General features: G+C 37.0%; 2 protein-coding genes across 4 annotated transcripts in view; one reads left to right on the top strand and one right to left on the bottom strand.

Moving 5' to 3' along the window:
• The first annotated feature begins 1,375 nt into the window (after window positions 1–1,375).
• Window positions 1,376–10,458, top strand: LOC100890135. Its single transcript, XM_003728009.3, has 3 exons — window positions 1,376–3,206; window positions 7,307–7,483; window positions 7,898–10,458. The coding sequence occupies exons 1-3, from the start codon at window positions 2,349–2,351 to the stop codon at window positions 8,813–8,815; spliced, it is 1,953 nt and encodes a 650-aa protein (XP_003728057.2). The 5' UTR covers window positions 1,376–2,348; the 3' UTR covers window positions 8,816–10,458.
• Window positions 10,459–15,498: 5,040 nt separating this feature from the next.
• LOC592971 (alpha-actinin) overlaps window positions 15,499–19,219 on the bottom strand; it is a 57,777-nt gene continuing 54,056 nt past the window's right edge. For 2 of the 3 annotated variants that reach the window (XM_003728008.3, XM_792469.5), the window contains exon 21: window positions 18,639–18,994. In XM_003728008.3, the coding sequence (XP_003728056.1) occupies window positions 18,836–18,994 (159 nt within the window). In that variant the 3' untranslated portion in view covers window positions 18,639–18,835. Of the gene's footprint in view, window positions 18,995–19,219 lie in introns of all 3 variants that reach the window. The other variant, XM_011685736.2, reaches the window with a different exon arrangement.

The raw sequence follows: 19,219 nt of genomic DNA, 5'->3' as shown, positions 1-19,219 counted from the left end.
GTGTAATACAACAATACAATTGAAAAAAATAATTAAACGTTTTCAATATTTATTGCTTATACATAAATATAATTAAACAAAAACTCATTTGCAGTACAGTTTCTGAGCAACAATTGAAAGTAAACTTGAGGTACATAAAGATAATTTATAAGTCAATTGTACATAGTTATTCACTTATATAACATAACATTAGAAAAATTGGAGGTTATTTTACTGCTACTCCCATTTCCCCCCTCCCCTCCCTCAAACAATCATTTTACAAAGGAAAACAAATCTTCATTTAAAACAACGTTATGCACATGGATCATCGGAAACAAAGTTCATGTGATGATACATACACTATGAATATGACTGACAAAGAAAGCGGACAAAATTTACAGTTCCGCAGGTAGACAAAGGATCATCTCTTCACTGCTATTATGTAAAAATGTGTAGAACAGGTGTACATGCATATTCACCTTTTTACATAATACCCGAGGAACTGTATATTTTGTCCGCTTTCTTTGTCCGACATATTCATAGTGATATACGATTTATATCTTCTGTCATATTTCGTTCACAGTCATGTACGACTTAATGCCATCCTACTTTGAACGTCGGGTAATTGGTTGTCTCTTATTTTTTTGATAAGAATTATGAGACTGCAATTTATGCTTTAAATTCTTCCATCTTAATTAATTTAAGTGTCCTGTTATGTATCCTCAATTTGTTCTCCGCATTTCATTTTGTTTGATGCATGATTCTGCCAATTTATTTTCATGTCTCACCATGAAATATAATGAACACGTTCGAAACTTCTTTCGAAAAATATACTGAGGGATATTTTCAATTAATAAATAAATACATCATATTCGGAATACGTAAAACGGCAGGTGAGAATGAGAAAGGCTTGAAGTCTAATGTTTACTCGGCCCTTCTCATTCTCACGTAAATCCCGTCGTAATGTTCGCACGTTTCAAAAGATGATTATACAAGGCCATCAAAATTGCCCTAACCCATCATAGACCTTTTCTTATAGAGTCTTGACGCCCTTCTGGCTTTCAACACACGACACCATGTTTTTGTCTTATGTTTTATGTATTACATGTTATACCAATGGAAAACAAATTTCTGTATTATATTATGGACAATAAAATCTTGAATCTTGAACGGTAGGCCTAATTGATTTGTCAAAAGTAGTTGTGATCGTGTCAATGATGATGGTGATAATAATAATAGTAATGATATCAATAATAATGATAATGATAATAATAACAGCAAAAATAGTAGTAATAATAATATATATATATAATAATTATACATGTAAATAGTGGTAGTAGTAACGACTTTTTATAATATAGCGCATTATGATAGTCCATAATCACGATAATGATGTTAGTTTTACCGTCGTACAAAATAATTACAATGGCATAAAAGACTCAAAGGTTTGACAGAATATATCAGAATGCCATTCTCATCCATGATCTGTTCTTTATTGTGTATTGTTTTTCTTTATCCAGTCTCAGTAAGTTAGCTTCCTAATAGAAGCTTTTTACGTATAGGCTGCATCGTCTTTATTCTTCTATCTTTACGTGTTAGGCTAATATGGCATATTCCATGTTTATAATCATAAATAATAGATGATTGTACCGAAAGAAAATGATATGTAATTTAGAACAAAAAATATGTTAATGTTATACCGTATGCACAGACAGGAATCACACCAAATTCTGAGTCACGACATTACATCACGTTTTAATCGAATATAAAAGCAAAACGTGTCACTTTAAACACGATGGTTTATCTAGAGCGAAGTTCAAAGTACATCCGACACAACACTCCATTCAAAAGAGGCGTGAGACACTCAACATATGGTCCTCTGCATTTGACGTCATTCTCTCGTTGCCATGGAGACAGTATTTCATCTTCTCCTCGGGAGCTCTTAGTGCAAGCATTCGACCGGTGGCGTGCAAGTGGTTGGCGTATTGTAATGCCTTACCAAGCATTACCCATGCACGCAACACCGCTTTGCCTCCCCATCCAATTGCTGTGATACTTTGACCTATATCTGAAGAGGCATTTGGAAAGACACATCAGCATGACAGACTATGTATTTCAACAATGGTTTGTAAAACACATGCATGTTTCGACTGGCAACTGAGAGTCAAGTAACCTATACATGTACAGCTGCTTTCTACGTTAGATGTAAATGAGTCTCTCTTTCCACGTGATGGAATGCATAGATCGGCCATTATTGCACGCCGCAAGCTAGAACTGCCATGTGTTCTCGCTGACTGTACCCGCAGCTGATATGATATATCCACACAGATAACACGTTCCTGCGACTCTATAGTTAGGGGTAAACAGAGATGGAAGTGACGTTGACAGCTGTCAAGAACGCCATGGTGCGGCAGCGAACTCGCACAGAGTCGTCTAGTTTCTCTGATTATGAGGTGCCTACTGTCGAACAGGCGGGATGCCACTTTCATCGGTTGCCTGAGGAACTTCTTGTACGGATATTTAGTTTCCTGCATCCTGTCAATGATGGCCTGCCACTCTTTGCAGGAGTTTGTCGTAAGTGGCGCAAGGTGCTCCTCGAAGCCTCAACCCTCTGGCGAGAACTCAACATTGAGCCTGATGACTACCGTCCGAAACATTACGCAACTCTTTGTACCATATTTACCGTCTATGGTAACCATGTTCAGAAGTTGACATGGATGCCTGGCACACGAGTTTATGAATCGGTCTTCCTTCTTATCCCTAATCTGGCATCCTTGACAGTGCTAAGACTGCCCATCATTTGGAACCGTGGTGTAGTAGATACCTTTTCACCTCTCATCAATCTTGAAGAACTTCAGATCAATGGCGCCTTCGAGCTGAACGACGAAGATCTGATTGCAGCAGCTTGTAACTTCCCTGCCCTTCGTGACGTGACCTTGAACGCGTGTTGGTTGATCACCTACAAGGGCATTGAAGTGTTCCTTGAGGCTCTTCCGAACCTGATACGATGCAAGCTAAAGATCAATGCAGGTTTGCCTATCAGTGATATCCGCAGCGAGCAAGCGATGTTACGTGGTAACCAACTAACCCGACATCTTGAGGAAGGTGTCAGAGGTGCAGCCATCACATCCTTAAGCTTGAGCTTCCTCGCGTTAGAGATGGATGAACTCTGGGCTGTTGTCAATGCGCTACCAAGGCTCAAGAAACTGGTTGTGGCCAATTGTGAGGTATGTATAGCCAGCAGATCAATTTTCCTTTGTTCCGTTTTCAGATCTATTAATTAGGCTTATGATAATTACAATTAAAGTGATAATAGCTATATTTATAATGTGCACATATTCATCCAAGAGGATCCTCACGAGCGCCTACACAATCTCATTATTATTCTGGCTTAATTTAGCCCAGCTGCCCCAAAAATTCAATGAGTAAATTCTTACCAGGTACCTATATACTACACCGGGGTGGAGAGTGGCAAACGTAAATGAATGTCTTGTCTTGTCAAAGGACATTACTGCCATGGCGAGACTCGAACCGCAAACCGCGAGAGTACTGTCAGGTGACGTATCCACGAGGCCACATCATCTCGTTTTAATATACGCCTTATTAACATTATCTCCTTAGAATTATGCTTATCGCTGTTTATCTACTAAAATGAATGAAATTAAATTAAATCGGCGAGTCGGTGAGGCTTAATTAACTTCAATATCGGCCTATTACAAGTAAAGCCACCATTAAACAGTCTTCCATTATCCCTTCACTCGTAAAGAGGTGTCAACAATAACTGATCATAAGTCATAATAAGTGAACATGATTTTTGTTTGTATATAATACTGCCGTGACTTATGCTAAGCATAACTTAAGAATTAAATAAAAACATAGGAGAGAATAACACAAAAAGACAACATTAAATGGCTATTAGTGAATGTAGATTATTAACGTCGAGAAAGAGAGACGAGGCGTGAAGAGAAGAGAAGATAGGTAATGGCGAAAAAGAAAGAAAATGAGAATAGAATTACGTAGGCATCAGAACGAGGTGATACGTATGCCGCTTATGTGAAGGCCATATTTCGGGGGAAAACATGGATGATACAAAAATAGGGTTATTTAGAAGAATATACATTAAAAGGCAGTTAGCCAAAATAATGCATTCTTTTCGCTTGATTTTGATATAAGATAAGGTTGATCAATCTTTGATGAACAGCGATGGTTTTGGTATTCTGATATTGAGCTAGGAATAAGACGTTTCTCTGTTATCGCGCGAGCAAGGCGGCTGCATATCATTTTTGTGTCCCCCCCCCCCCCACACGGTTTCGATTGACGTAAAAGCATCTTGTGCCCACGTATTTCATGGTGCTATTTCCGCGGATTTGACGTCATAGTCTATTTCTGGGTATACATAGTCTACCATTACAGACGCTATAATTACCACCGAGACATTCTGAGAAAGACATTTATTTTGAGAATAAATGTCTACGGGAGTTGAGATCTAGATTGCATTAGCGTCATTTGGAATGATGTCGACATGGTTCTTGTGTAATATAACGACAAAAACTGGGACCAAGGAAGTAGTGATGAAAAAAACTAAAACTAAACGTGCAGTTTGCTGATCCAATATAGAGGCCAACAAATTATAACAACATACCATGATATTTTTTCCATATTTACTTTCAGAAAAGATTTATGTGTGTATCTATTATTTTAGAGGGTTATTATTATTCATCATGAAATAAAAACTATTTTGACTACATGACTTGTGTAGTATCTTAAATCTAACAAGTAATGCATGTTCGAGAAATAAACAAGGAAAATGTTTAAAAGAACCAGTAAAATTATTGGTATACATTTGCACGATAATAATCACTTGCTTAATTTGTCAGCAAATCTACCTTAATTTCAGGCAAACATTATGTTCCCGATCAGTCTCAAACAGCTGCAGAAGTGCTTTATCAGTTGAGTGATTTTCACAAACACATTCTGTCTTCATGACATAAATGATACTTGACGGACTAATGAGAATGTCGTACAGTAGGTGTTTGATATCGTAGACTAGGGAGAATGTTTGCTCTTTGAGATCAATTGATAGATTGAGCGGGATGCTGGCTTGTTGATTCAGGGAATATGGGTATAAATAGATCCCTCAGACTTGTTTTTCGTACGCCTGCTCCACCCAATAAAACCTCTTAATTATCTCTGCTCAAGGTAAGCTGAGAAAAGAAAGCGTTGCCGATACGGATTATGTGACGATTATGTGGTAAATTGGGAACTAACCGGGGACCCTACGGGTAGCAGCAAATGCAAATGAATTTTAACGGTATTAGTGAAAAACACATTGGGTCCAAAGAAAAATGGTAATTCTTAAAATCTGAGTGAAACATTTATTTTTCATTATCATGATGCAATCTTCTACAATCTTAAAACTCAAGTGGAACACCAGCCTTCTTCCTATCTATAGGTGCTGTCAGATGATGATATAATCTTATAAGTCTTAAAACAGGGTGAACAAAACTTCGTTCATATCTAATGAAGATTGGATTTGAGGGTGTCGTGTGATAGTGGATCATCAACTTGACGCTTAATTCCAGGGTTAAGGGTTCCAATCCCAGCCCGGCACAAACGTACTTTGGCGAGACATTAATCTACATTAGCCACTCTCTACCCAAGAGTAAATGGGTACATAGCAGTTGCTGGGATAATACTCATTACAAGTCCCTCAGGTAGATGATCAATGATGATGATGAGGCTCTCCTGGGTAGAACGACAAAAATGTTTTTCTTGCACAATCTTAAAACCGTAGTTTATGATGATGATACATTATTTTGCAATCTCAAAACCCCAGTGAAATAATTCCCTTTTATGATTACACCGTGATGATCATCTGGTGACTTGAGCAGCGTTTCATGAAACCGTCATAAATACATGTTCACCGACATGCCACTGAAACACGTGTTAATTTTATCAAACGCGTTTTATGCCGTCGAACTTGTACTTATGTGACGGTTTTGTGAAACCAAACCCCGGTGAATCATCACGATAGCGATTCATGTTAATCATACTCCGAACTCGGTCACGTAACGTGTTAAAGCAGATTAAATTGTGTACATTCCACTTAGCTCTGTCGGCAGTTGATGTAAGGAATAAGGAAGGTATTTTGAAACACACTTTACTTCAGCTTGAAGGAAACTTCGTATAGGCCTTAGTTAGAGGTGGGCAATTAGTCACCATTGCATAATATTCAATGTGCGAGCTCAGACCTTGCTTGATAATTTTTATTTTTTTTAGTAAGCAAATTCGATAGCCCTCAATAAAAATATTCAGCACGATCTTGACAGTACATGGAGGTGTGGTATAAAATCGCCAAATGTGTCTCACTCCCTGTCTCAACAATGACGAACACTTAAGCTTCCCCAAATTGTAGGGAAATAAATACCGTCATTAAGCTATTCATACTCCCCTCTATATTCAGAATAGATTGATACTGCATAAAGAATGATATACATCCATCACCGTTGATCAGTTTACACTAGAGAATGCCGCCACAAAAACAAATGCTCGTGATATAATTACACATTAATGTTTTGGCTTATTGACGTCAGTCTAACAGCAAATCACTTTTTCGGAAAAGGAAGTTCGCATGGAAATATATTATAAAGAAAAAAGAACGCCAACTATATGTGTGCCGACGATCGAATAGGATCAAACCAGGTGGTGTACACATTGCAGCTTGTCCGTTGTTTGCATGTAATTCTGGTCGCACGCGATTGCTGACTTCAAACAATCAGGATTGTTGAAGGCTTTCGTTCTTAATAAACGTTGCTTACAATATTGCACATTCATGTGAAATACAATTATTATGTATGCCGTGTTTAATATTCTCCTATTGCAGTAAAAATGGAGCTTATTGTTAGATTAATGTTGTCCCTTCTTGAAACTTAACGCGTGGTGCTGGCCCATCGCCCACAAATGGACAAAGACTTGCACGGACTAAGTGACAAGATCAACGTTAAAACTTTTTAAATTGACCAATATAGAAATAATAACATAATCTCTCTCTTTTTCTCTCACTCACATATCCATTTCACCTTCCTCTGTTTCTATTTTGAATGTGCTCTTTTCTCTTTTCCCCTTGGTTAACTTCGATCCTGTCAATCTACCCATTACATCTTATTCTTTTCATCTTCACACAAACACTCTCTGTCTCTGTCTCCCTCCTCCCCATCTCCATCTTACATCCCTGTCCCCTCCACTCCCTCTTTCATATTTATATATATCCCTCCTCCCCTCCCCTACAATCTCTTTCGCTCTCTTTCTCCTTAACGTCATGGTATAGAGACTACATGGTGTGCGAATCCATTCCTCATCTCTTCAGAAAATCATTTTCTTCAACCTCTGGTCAGCGCTTTTCGTCAGCATCACTGCACCTTCACTGCGTATGCTTCATTTAGATGATGGACTTGAATCAAACGAACATGTGGAGATCTTTGCTGGGAAGCTGAAGGTTCTAGAGGTTTGTCTTAATTATATTCGACACAGTTAAACCAAAAACACTAGCCCATGAGAGATAACACCACCACCATCCCCATCACCGGCATCACCACCACAAGTAGAAAGTATTTATCGGCACCATGCTATTATCATATACCATGAAAGAATAATTTGTGCCAAAAATAAGTTATTGCAAAACTGTCAAACGAGGAATTTGTCAAAATGTGATTCGTATCTCTTTTATCTCTGCAGTTTTGGCGATCAGATTTCCCTTCCCTTCAGATTTCCTACTGACACCCAAATGATCTCACTATTCACACCAGTCCTGTCAAAATTAAGGTTATAATTATATTGTCCGTTAAATCATGCACAAGAAGATGACATGTTTAATGATTTATTTATATAGCTATCTGATTTTTCAATCTGTCCTTTGTAGATAGACGGTGCTGGAGTTTTGAGGAGTATCAATGTACAGAGTAACCGTCTCACCACATTACAACTTCGTAACTGTGACGTCCTGGACTCTCGTAGCCTCTACAACCTGTTGTCAGAGAATCCCACTATAGCTACCCTACTGATGGGTAATGTCTCAACACCAGAGTTGCTGCTTGATTCGCAAAGATGTCCCAGTATCCGCATCGTGTGTCTCTTACATGGCTTTAGCAGTGATGTCCTCACGATCCGGTGTCCAACCCTGCAGTACCTCCAGACGGAAGATGAGATGGAACTGTTGTCTTTGAGGCAGCTCATTGTAGTTGCGGATCAGCTCAAAGACATCTGCCTAACAGGGTGCCCCGTTCTTCATAACATACTGGTACAATGTGAAAGTCTGGATGAACTCGAGTTCAACATGTGCAGTGATGAGAGGGTCTTCCTAAGGTCATGTGTGATCCAAGCGTCGAGATTTGTAGGAAAGGTTCGCCTGTTTGATTGTGCCATTGCGACCATGGTCCTGTCATCTCCATGTATATCTATCCTCATCTTGTATCGATGTATGATTGGAGACTACACACTCAAGTGTATGCTGAATGCGTGTCCGAACATAACGCATCTCAGCTTGGAGAAGTGTCGAAACACCAAGGCAGTGTCAGTACCTAAGCACGCACCCCTCCTCAGGTATCTGAACCTCTTCGGGTGTTCCCAGCTTCAACACGTGTCAATAAACAGCGACTGTGTATTGCGAGTGAATCTGGGTCAGTGCCTCGTGTCTCGTGTCATGTATCAGGGACAGGAGCTGGATCTTTCAGAGGAGCAGCTGGCCTTTCAAGATTCTGGACTAAACTTTGTCTTACCACATCAGAATGTAAGATGGAGCCATGATGCTGAACCACTCGTCTTTATAGAGTCATTATGATCTATCATCCCAACGAATGTACAAGACTATAGGCAATAATGGGTTCCATTTCTCTTGACGTTCATTTCGTTTGTCCATTACGACAGCGGTGCATACTAGGCGTCACTTGCTGAGTGATGTAGGACTCTATAGTGCTCTTCGTCTTGTCTTGCAAGGTATCACTCTACTCAAAGTGGATTTTAAGAAATGAACAGTGCCAACATTCATTTCAATTACTTGACTGTGTATGTTCCCAATTCAATAACCTTCGCGTGCTCGATTAGCACAGGCAATGATGCATTGAGATCATTTATGTTTTAATTTTCCACCGTTATTCGTAAGGACTGGTTAGTAATTTGCATGTACAAGGCGTCAGAAATAAGGTTACGTTGATGTAATTACGACTGCCGTAGTACCTTGATTACATGACCGTTCCAATGGGCCCGATGCATACGAGGTGTCACTGACGCAAGACTCCGTCAGTAAATGATGCGGTCTATGCCACACCCCGTTAGGGTAACATCGTACAAGAGGTGAATAAACAATAAACAGAGCGAACATGTTTTGTATTACAGGTGTATGTACCAAGTTTTCTTCTTATGCTCTATATAAGCGCAGGTAATAACGCAATGGAAATGACGCTTCGTTAGAGACAGATCTGTACGTTATATATATATCAAAATGACATCAAAATTATAAGGAAACTTGTGACTCCATACTCCCTCCATTTACAGGAATGGAAATTTAAGCTTAAAATAGTATTACAGTAAATAGTAATGGAATATTAGTAATAGTAATAATGATAATTATAATGATAATAATAACAATAACAGTAATAATAAATTGTCTCGTTTACCCAGAGTAGCCTCTTCAGTGTTCATACTGTTCTCCTCGCGGGCCCTGTAATCATCGTTACTTCAGCTTTATAGCCGAGCCGGATCAGGCGCTCAATCATTCAAAGAATGTTTTCCTACTGTGTACCCATTCACTACACCTGGGTGGAGAGTGGCAAATGTAGATTAAATTGTTGAGATATTTACCGTGCAAATCCCTGCAACGCCCTTTATTGTACACTATAACATGCCAGTTGTAATATATAGTGCCAGCAATAGTTACGTACTGTTCATTGTGTCGCAAAGATTGGACCAAACCATTATTACATATCTTTTAAGTTTATTGTAATATATTAAGGTCTAATTAAATTCAAATATATCAGGGCACATTCTTATATGAAATGAGGTACTTGAACTGAATTAATCGCAAGATCCATTGATTTGTGGTCATTTGGGACTGACTTGGATCAGTTGCCTCTTTATAGTAGTTCAGATAGATCGGTTTGAGTTGTATAAATTAAACCAATTAAAATTTAATCAGATAAAATAAAACTTTAAAGATATGTTTGATTTGAAATTAAATTGTACAAGCTATATTTTGTATTGATTTTGATTCATTACAGGTAAGAGTTAAACTAATTCGTTAAACGTATGTCACATAATAAAATTCAATTGAACTGTAACTTAATTAAATTGTTAATAGTCTTTTTGAAAATGAGATTATGTAGTTTGTGCCATAAATGAATAACTTTCCAAAATTTTCCATTGGAAATATTTTTTTGTTTAATTTTATTTTTATAGAGTAGTTCTATATTTTTAAAAAATTTAAATGATTAATGAAAATGAAGTATGCATAATAAATAAAATGCACATTTATAGAATGGCGTGTTTGTTTGTCTTCAATTATGTTTCACTTTTTTTGTTAATTGTTTACATTTAATTTTTTTCTGTTTGTATATTCTTGGACACCATGGAAGACCAGCCATGTCATGCCTGGCCCGGCTGAATATGGGCAATCTAGTCGCACTCTTTGTATATATTCATATTATTTATGTACTTTTCATTTTAATGTATCGGGAAAAAGAGATACTACTAATACTACCAAGGAGTGATCAGCAAGAAATAAAAAGCTACCAAACTTCTGGCAAAGTTAAATATTAATTATAGACAGTTTTCAAAACGTCAAGTTTATAACGTTTACCAGGCACGAGCTATTACATTCACCAGTTATGTATATCAATGGTCAGATGCAAATTACACACGTTAGTTGTTGCTAGGTCGGAAACAAATTGTGGCTTGCCCGACCAAAAACACGTAATGTATGCAGTTAGAATTCTGAGTATTGAAATACAATTATTCGTAAGGAGGTACGTAACAAAGACGTATGCATTATGTTAATATTATTTTAGGAAATTACATACGTGGCTATCGTGAAGTTTGAGAATGACAAAAAGGGTTGTAAATCCAGAGAGAGAGAGGGGGAGAGAGAGAGAGAGAGATAGACAGAAAGAGAGAGAGAGAGAGAGAGAGAGAGAGAGAGAGAGAGTGAGAGAGAGAGAGAGAGAGAGAGAACACCTACATGCAGCGACGCACCCCTAATCAACTGGGTTTTATCCATTTACACTCGGGTGATTCATTTCTCTTTGAATTAATTGTAACTATCAACCCATGATACACCTGTAAATTCTCAGTAATAACCAATCGCTAATATCGAACACTGTTTGAAAGTCGAGAATTATCGAATTGCTCAAAAGAAACTTGAGTATTGACTTCGTTTCTACCGATGCCAGTCGCCATAAATGAGCTGATCATTCCACAAATTAACAAACTTGACCATTTCTCTTCTAAAACTTCTGAAAACCTTTCAGTGATGACATATCACGTTCTATTCAAACACATAGAGATGACATACAATGGTACAATCATCACAAAGAAAATAACCCAAGGACATACAAAAATAACTTCTTTGTGACAATTTTGTGACAAAGAAGGTATAATTATATAAAATATAATCTATAATTTATGACCAAGTTTTTCAAGTAACCCCAAAGTGCCCCTTTTTACATAGGAAAAGTGCCACCTTTTATCTCAGTTAAGTGCCCCTGTTTGTTTCTTTTTAATACGTGCTCGTCTCACATTCTAATAGGAGCCCATTACCACCTCTGATAAGTGCCCCCGTTTCCTCTGTAAGAAGGTTCCCGTCCTCTTTTAATAAGTGCCCCTTTTCACCTCTGATAAGTGTCCCTTTTAATATGACAAGTGCCCCTTTAAACTCTGTAATAAGCACCCCTTCCCCTTTTGATAACTGCTCCTTTTCACCACTGATAAGTGCCCCTTTTACTTTTTAATAAGAGCCCCTTCCCCTTTGCCTTTCTCCATAGCATGTGCTCCTATTCAAAGCGACTAAATTTAATTGACTCCAAATTACATGTTTACAGAAAATGGGCTACGCTGAAATATCGCTCGAACCATTCATTTTAGTAGATCCTTTTCAAAGTCCTAGAGACAATCACATGCAAAATTACCAGCAAAAGTACTTGCAACTTCAAAAAGAATTGCTTGTAGCCCCCGACTTCTATTTCCCCCTCTATATTTATAATTGCCTGACAGTCTGGGTGAGGACTGAGGACGTAGGTTGATAATCATACGGCAGGGGTTGACAGGGCTTATTAACCTGAATTCACTCCACGGTGGTCAACAAAAGAATGAAAAATGAAAGTCGAGAGACCTTGATCCAGCCACCATGCTATAAACTCTTCACTGTGGACTGTCGAACATTGTTAGTAGAATGTTCTTCTACCATGATCACGCTTCAAAAACAGTTATACTAGCTAGCTGACTACAAATAAACGAATCAAAATGTTCAGGGCTTGGTATAGTATCAAATATTATGAACAGCCCGCTTCACATCTATTATGTTTGTCCATTTAATATCATATTGACAGGTATGCATTCATGTCAGTACTCATGGTAATAGCTGTAAAAAGAATAGCACTCGTTAATTAAACGTTGTTTTCGAAATACATCTCTCTCAGAGAATATATATAAGAGAAAACGGAGAAGGGGGAGGATAGGCCTATACGCTAAGCCATTGAAATTGAGAATAAGATAGCAGATCGACACTGGTTTAGTATTTAGACATTTTCATATCATTATAAGAAACCTAATTTAATGACATACATAACTCAATTTCCTATCACTATTGTATGAAATTTCACTGGCTCCCCCTCTCTGTGAAAATGAACATCAAATTGGCCTCTTTTTTTTTTTTTATTAAGGCTTAGTAACTATTTTCAAACGTAACACATTTTCTTCAAATAGTATTTGGTCACTATTTTATACACTGAAAATGAATCTCTAACCATTTACTACTCAAAGACAAAAAAATGTGACTGCTAATTCAAATTATCTTGTTTAGTCTCTCTCTCTCTCTCTCTTCCTCTCTCGCTATCTCGCTCCTGCTCTCTCTCCCTCTCTAAAATGAAGAAGCATGATGAAAATAAAGAATCTCTGGCATCAACCATGCATCTATTTCATCCATGAACTCTCTTTTGATGCCTACTAGTGTTGCCGTCGATATTACTTCTGCTCGACTAGAAGAATATTAGTATTAATGACATTCTTGTTGTCAAACGATGTTTTTGCAACCTGTTTACAGGGGCTCCAAGATTATTGAATTAATTGACTTGATGTCTCCGGGGGAGGATAGAAGACACGTAATCTTCCCCTTCTCTTTTATTCTTTCTTTTCATTCGGCCGAAAACTAAGACCATTGGAGGATAAACATTATACCGCTTATTATGATCACCTTTCGTGGTCATATTGCTCTTCACTTTGATACCATGAGTATACTAAATTATTTAAAATGTCGACATCCAATTGATATTACAATACATGTACAATACTGAGAGCAGTAGCGTACGCAGGATTTTTTTCAAGGGGGGGGGGGGGGTTTAAGAGCACATTTTTTTTGTGTGTGTCCCAAATTTCGTTGGGGGGGCGCAGGTCGGCTCTTTGGGGTCACCCATTACCACATTTTTTTAAATTATTATTATTATTTTTTAAATTAAAAAAAAAATGAAGGGGAGGGTTTTCCCCCAAAACACACACACATAACAAAAGTTAAAGGTGGGGGGTACCCCCCCCCCCCCCCCCCTGCGTTCGCGCCTGATTGAGAGGCTAACGTTTTCAATCGGTACGTGTGCAGTTGTTAATACTTGTGTTTATATTTTATTAAAGGTTTGCAACCGTATTGTTTACTCAAAGCAAATTTTCCTGCATATGAACCCCTGCCTCCCCCCCCCCCAAAAAAAAAAAAAATATGTACAGCCTCATTCTTCTTGATTATAAATGAATTTAAGTGAGGCAGTTGTAAAAATAAATACCAGAAACCCCACCTCCCCAAAAGATTATTCTTCAAGACCCGTGCTTGCAATATATTACCAAAGCAAGTAATTGGTCTTACTTTGGCCCCTAGAGAGGAGTGTGGAAAAGGGGCAAAGCAGGCACGATTGGGGCAAGGGGTAGGGGCTTTGTATTAAGTCTTGAGACTAAAACCTAGATATATTGTTGAAAGGTAACACTGAGAAATAATTGAGTATGAATAGCTTCTTATTATTATTCGTATCATGTTGGCTTTGTTCTCAGATGGACACAGAAAGACTGTAACTCACGACTAAATGTATTATTTCACATCACACAACTGTTAGGATTGCCATATGAAGTGGGGAGTCCTACTGAATATTTGAAAGAGTAATAGACAGGTAGGCCTACAGATCTATTGATTTTTTTGTTTTGTTTATAAACTGAGGGAAGAGGCATAATTATAATTCCGCTCTGTTTCTCTGTCAGAGTTTACTGTCATTTGAAATCTGATACAAGGAAGAGACATAGATACAAAATACAATATGAAATAAATATTATTCCGATATTTTTCTAAAGAATTATTTTATATTTTCGTTAAGAATCAATGCAAGAAATTCGTTCTACGATGGTATGATAAGATCAGTAGGGTGAGTTTGAGTGGAGTATAATCTTTCGGAGATCCGTGTAGTCTGTCTACCTTTATATTTTCAGGATCATGCTACTCTACTTATTTCCTTGAACTTTTCCTCTTTTCATTTAACAGACTTACATATATTCTACTCCAGCTCTTCAGGGAACTAGTCCCCAGCTTTGGTGGAGATCTTTATATTAAAGACCGTCAATACTACTGGGCCAGAAGGGATTAGACCACACAGCGAGGTCACTGACAGGTGGCTATCTCATTAACTCAGCTCTCAACTAACATAAAAAAAAAAGAGGATCATGGGGGACCAACAGGAACCGATTGGGGAAATTTTCTATATAGAGGGAGCAAGAAGCTACAAGTAGGACAGTGGGGCTTTAAAATCATCACACCTGGAATCATCCTGCCATGCAAGTGTATAACAAAAACTCCTTAACCCCCCGTTCCATCCCATGTACAAATTGAGAATTTTTACAATAATTGTAGCTCATTTTTGTCCGGAATTTTTCTCTTCCGTATGGTGTGGAGATGTGGGCTTGTGAGTAAATCTTACTAATGCCCTTACTGCTGTGTATTATTTGTAAAATAATCCTCTTGTATTTCATCCTTTTTTCATACATATTTTTAGCAAGGAAATGAGAATAAGGAAAGAATTGTAAACTACAAAGGTTATGTGTATGAGTGTGTGTGTGAGAGAGAGAGAGAGAGAGAGAGAGAGAGAGAGAGAGAGAGAGAATAAAGAGGGGGGGGGGCTGAGAGAGAGTGGGATTACATGAGTTGGGACTATGGCATTACATTTGCTTTTTCATCACACCTCCCTGATCAAACAATACACTCACAAGAAAAACTCAAAAGAAGAGATATGAGGGGGACTGCAAGATGTTTTAATGTTCCCAAATTGCATAGGCTAGGAGGCTCGTCAACAGAAGAAACACCCATAGATCAATTTTCGTCAGAGTCATTGATATCGTTAATAACTGGTTACTGGTTTAAAGATCATGTGGATTCTTCTTGAAGCCATTCTTTCTTTCTCTTGTACGTCCCATATAGCACTTAATACAGCTATGCACCAATATCTCAATGTTTGCAACTTTAAAAAAGGTTCCTTTTCTTCTCCTTAGGTAGTTATGTTTTACAGAATAATCCACAATGGTGGATTGAGGCTAATTCATCTGATGGTTATCATATGTTTAAGATACAAAAAGCTAACTAAGGAGACATTGTAATATTTTGAAGTACAGACAATTTTCTATGATTTTTTTTTTTTACATAAATTCGACAATTTGATTGAGAAGTAATAACCTGTTGCAAGTAAAATTCATTAAAACTTTGAATTGAACACAAAAATTTAAAATTTGATAATTTTAATAAATTTCCTGCATTCGGTGCAAATTTCAATTAATCATTTGAGGAAAAAAATTTGAAAAAGGAGAAATGTTTGGCTACCAACATAATGAGCATCTATGTTTCTACTTTGTCTCCACACTAACATGTACAAACGCAAACAATAATAAAAGCGACAATTTTTACCATAATTCCAATCTAAACCAAACTAATAACCACCACCTTGAAAAGTACTTGGATAGTGAATTAGTGCATTGCTTGGGTTATTCCCACTTACCCCTAAAATACATCAACTCTGTTACATGAATATTGATTTGTATTATGTACACACAAATAGGTGGATAAAGTAAGAAAATTGTCCATCTAATGATACAATATGACTAATAATTAGACTAAGAAAAGAAATATCTGTCATTAGTTCTTTGAAAATTGAGGACATTGGATGGTTAAATTGGACAACTTTGCAGAGAATATAAATCCAATGTCTTAAAAAATTAATTGTATATATCCTACAAACAGACAAACACCTTACATACATGTACTCAAACAAACAAACACATTACACACATGTACTATCTATTTCCTCAATATCTGTAATGCTGATGAAAGTGATATCCTCACATTCCAGCTATTCGGTAAAACTAATTGAACATCATCAATACTCAAAGGTTACAATTTTCTTTATATCTTTGCAAGAAAGATGAATCATTGTGTGCTTTCTTTTGATGACTTGCTCCCTCCTTGAAAATGAAAAGCTTTCCGACGTGACAAGCTCGATCAATTCCAATTACGGGTTTATCCCCTTGTATTTTACCTACTACTTCTTCTCTCTATCCATATCAAACTAACCAACACAGGTGAATTCATGAATGCACATGAAAAGTACTACAACTGAGTATTAAGACAAGGACTGCAGTAACAATCTTCCACATATTCCACTATGCTCAAAACCATACATACATATACCCACAATCAAAATAAAGATCAAAAGAAGAGCTGAAACATTCACAACTTTGACTTAACTGACTTGGAAGCATTAAATACAAATAGACATCATTCATCTTCTCTGTTCATATAACAAAAAAATAACTATACAATTAAAGGTCTGCATAAAACATTTCAGTACCATACCTTAAAAATGACTCTCTTTCAAATGTGCACTTGAAAGAATAAGGTTTCAATTTACAATGAACCAGATAATATACGCATCTTAGCATATTCCTTGTCAAAAAGCTGGATAAACTGATCGTAAGTGCAACTTTTCTTGAATTGTTAGATAAATTTTATGTTTTGTACATAGCTTGTTCTTCACACCATAAGAAAATATGAAAATATACAAAACGATATTGAGAGATAAACCAGTATATAAGGTTCGAAATGACACGAGCCTGGTGAGGATGATACAAGCTTAGAACAGAGATTGAAACAATAACTTGAGTAAATTATTAGGAATATTTTCTGAGGGTTTAACTTGTGGTAATAAACATGATACATATCACTAATTGTACTAATGAGTTATAGTGTGAATGAAATAGAGCTGAAGAATGTATGACTGGCTGCCGGCCGTTAGTACCATTAACGTATCACATCACACTTTGCGCGATGGCTTTCAAATATCAACACTTGAAAAGTATTCTGGCTTGACATGTATAAAAGCTTTTTCAAAAAGAAAGAAAAAACAATTTGAAACCATAATGTTTGTACTTAACCTAACACAAATGTATGTTATAAAATTGTTTAACCGTTTCTTCTCTACGATATGAAAATTAAATTGATTTTTGCATAAGGAAACAGACCTCTAATCACATGATTAAATTATTGCTTTCTACAACACATCAATTACAACTGTATATTACATAGACAGACATCATCCAAAATCCTTTCTTCAAAACCTCAAAAAATCTATGAAAATATGCCTTTATAGAGTGAGCGTACCTAACATTACTGCAAGGCACAAAATTGGTTTCTGTTTGGTTTGAATCATGTATGGACTTGATCAAAGCACCTGCATTTAACAGCAGACAGTGGCATTTTGGTAAAGATATCATACCAACCAGAAGTTACTCAATAATCTCAATGGTACACTACTTTATCTTTATTTGCGTTTCTTTCAAGCTCTACATGATCGCTTCAATTTTGGCTGCTATGTCAACTGCAATATACAATTTTAGAGGGCAAATTGACGTGAATGCTGCAAAAGCTTCAACACGAGGATATATTTACAATTAACAACAGTACAGAGCAACGAAATACAGAACAAACTATGATGAAGTACAACTATTTAGCTCAAACCAAATACCGATTTCTAATGATTCTTTGAACCACCACTTTTCCTTTATTTAATCTGTTAGGAAGTAGCTGAATTGCTTGCAGCATAGGTCCTCACAGACAACAAGCTTTTCTGGGAAACCGAAGAAAAATGCACGGCAAAAGCAATCCACAAGTTGAAAGAGAGAGAAAGAGAGAGACTGAAAGGGAAAAACAACTGTTGACCAGTCTCTATGCATCTTAAACATGTTAACATACAAGGGCGCATTGGTCTTACATGGGGCCAAGTTAGAAAGTTAAGTAAAATAACTAAAGAAAAAATTAATAATTAAAAAAAAAAAAATCCAGATAGACAGACAGCATAGGACAAAATGTTGACAAAGGATTTAAAAAAAAAATGAACAAAATAAAATAAATGTCTACTTTAATTGCTTATAACAAAAAAGTTGCCAGTCACATCAAATATTCCATGAAGATTTTTTTTCCACTTTTTTTTGTTGGTAGATATATAATTTTTCTAATCTGCTCTTACATAATTCTCACAATTTCTAAATAAAATTCTGCTAAAAGGGCGAGCGGTTTTGTTGTTTAAAGCTCACTCTGGCCGTAGAGAGCTGATGAGAAGGACATGTAGTCTAGGGCACCTGGTGCAGCACCAGTACCATTGAATGGTGCCATACGAGCGATGCAGTACTCTGCTTGCTCGGGAGGAAGTTCCATACGAAGCTCATCAGGTAGGATATAAGCCTGCAAACACAAACACAAAAGCTTTGTAATACATGCTTCAAGTGATACATCACATGCCAGTCAATCACTCTTTTGGAATTACTTGATCATACTTTGATTTTTCTCTTCCACACAGCAATTTATTTCCGGTCTAAAACCTATGGATGTATATATAGCAGGGATGAGACAGAGAAATTCCCACAAAAGGAGGAAGATTAAATGGGGGTGGCGGGGGTTAAGAGGGCA

This window comes from Strongylocentrotus purpuratus, unplaced genomic scaffold (assembly GCF_000002235.5).
Source record: "Strongylocentrotus purpuratus isolate Spur 01 unplaced genomic scaffold, Spur_5.0 spur5_scaffold_5, whole genome shotgun sequence".
Taxonomy (NCBI): Eukaryota; Metazoa; Echinodermata; class Echinoidea; order Camarodonta; family Strongylocentrotidae; genus Strongylocentrotus; species Strongylocentrotus purpuratus.
The sequence above is the reverse complement of the archived record's forward strand: the minus strand, read 5'-3'. Positions and strand labels throughout refer to the sequence as shown.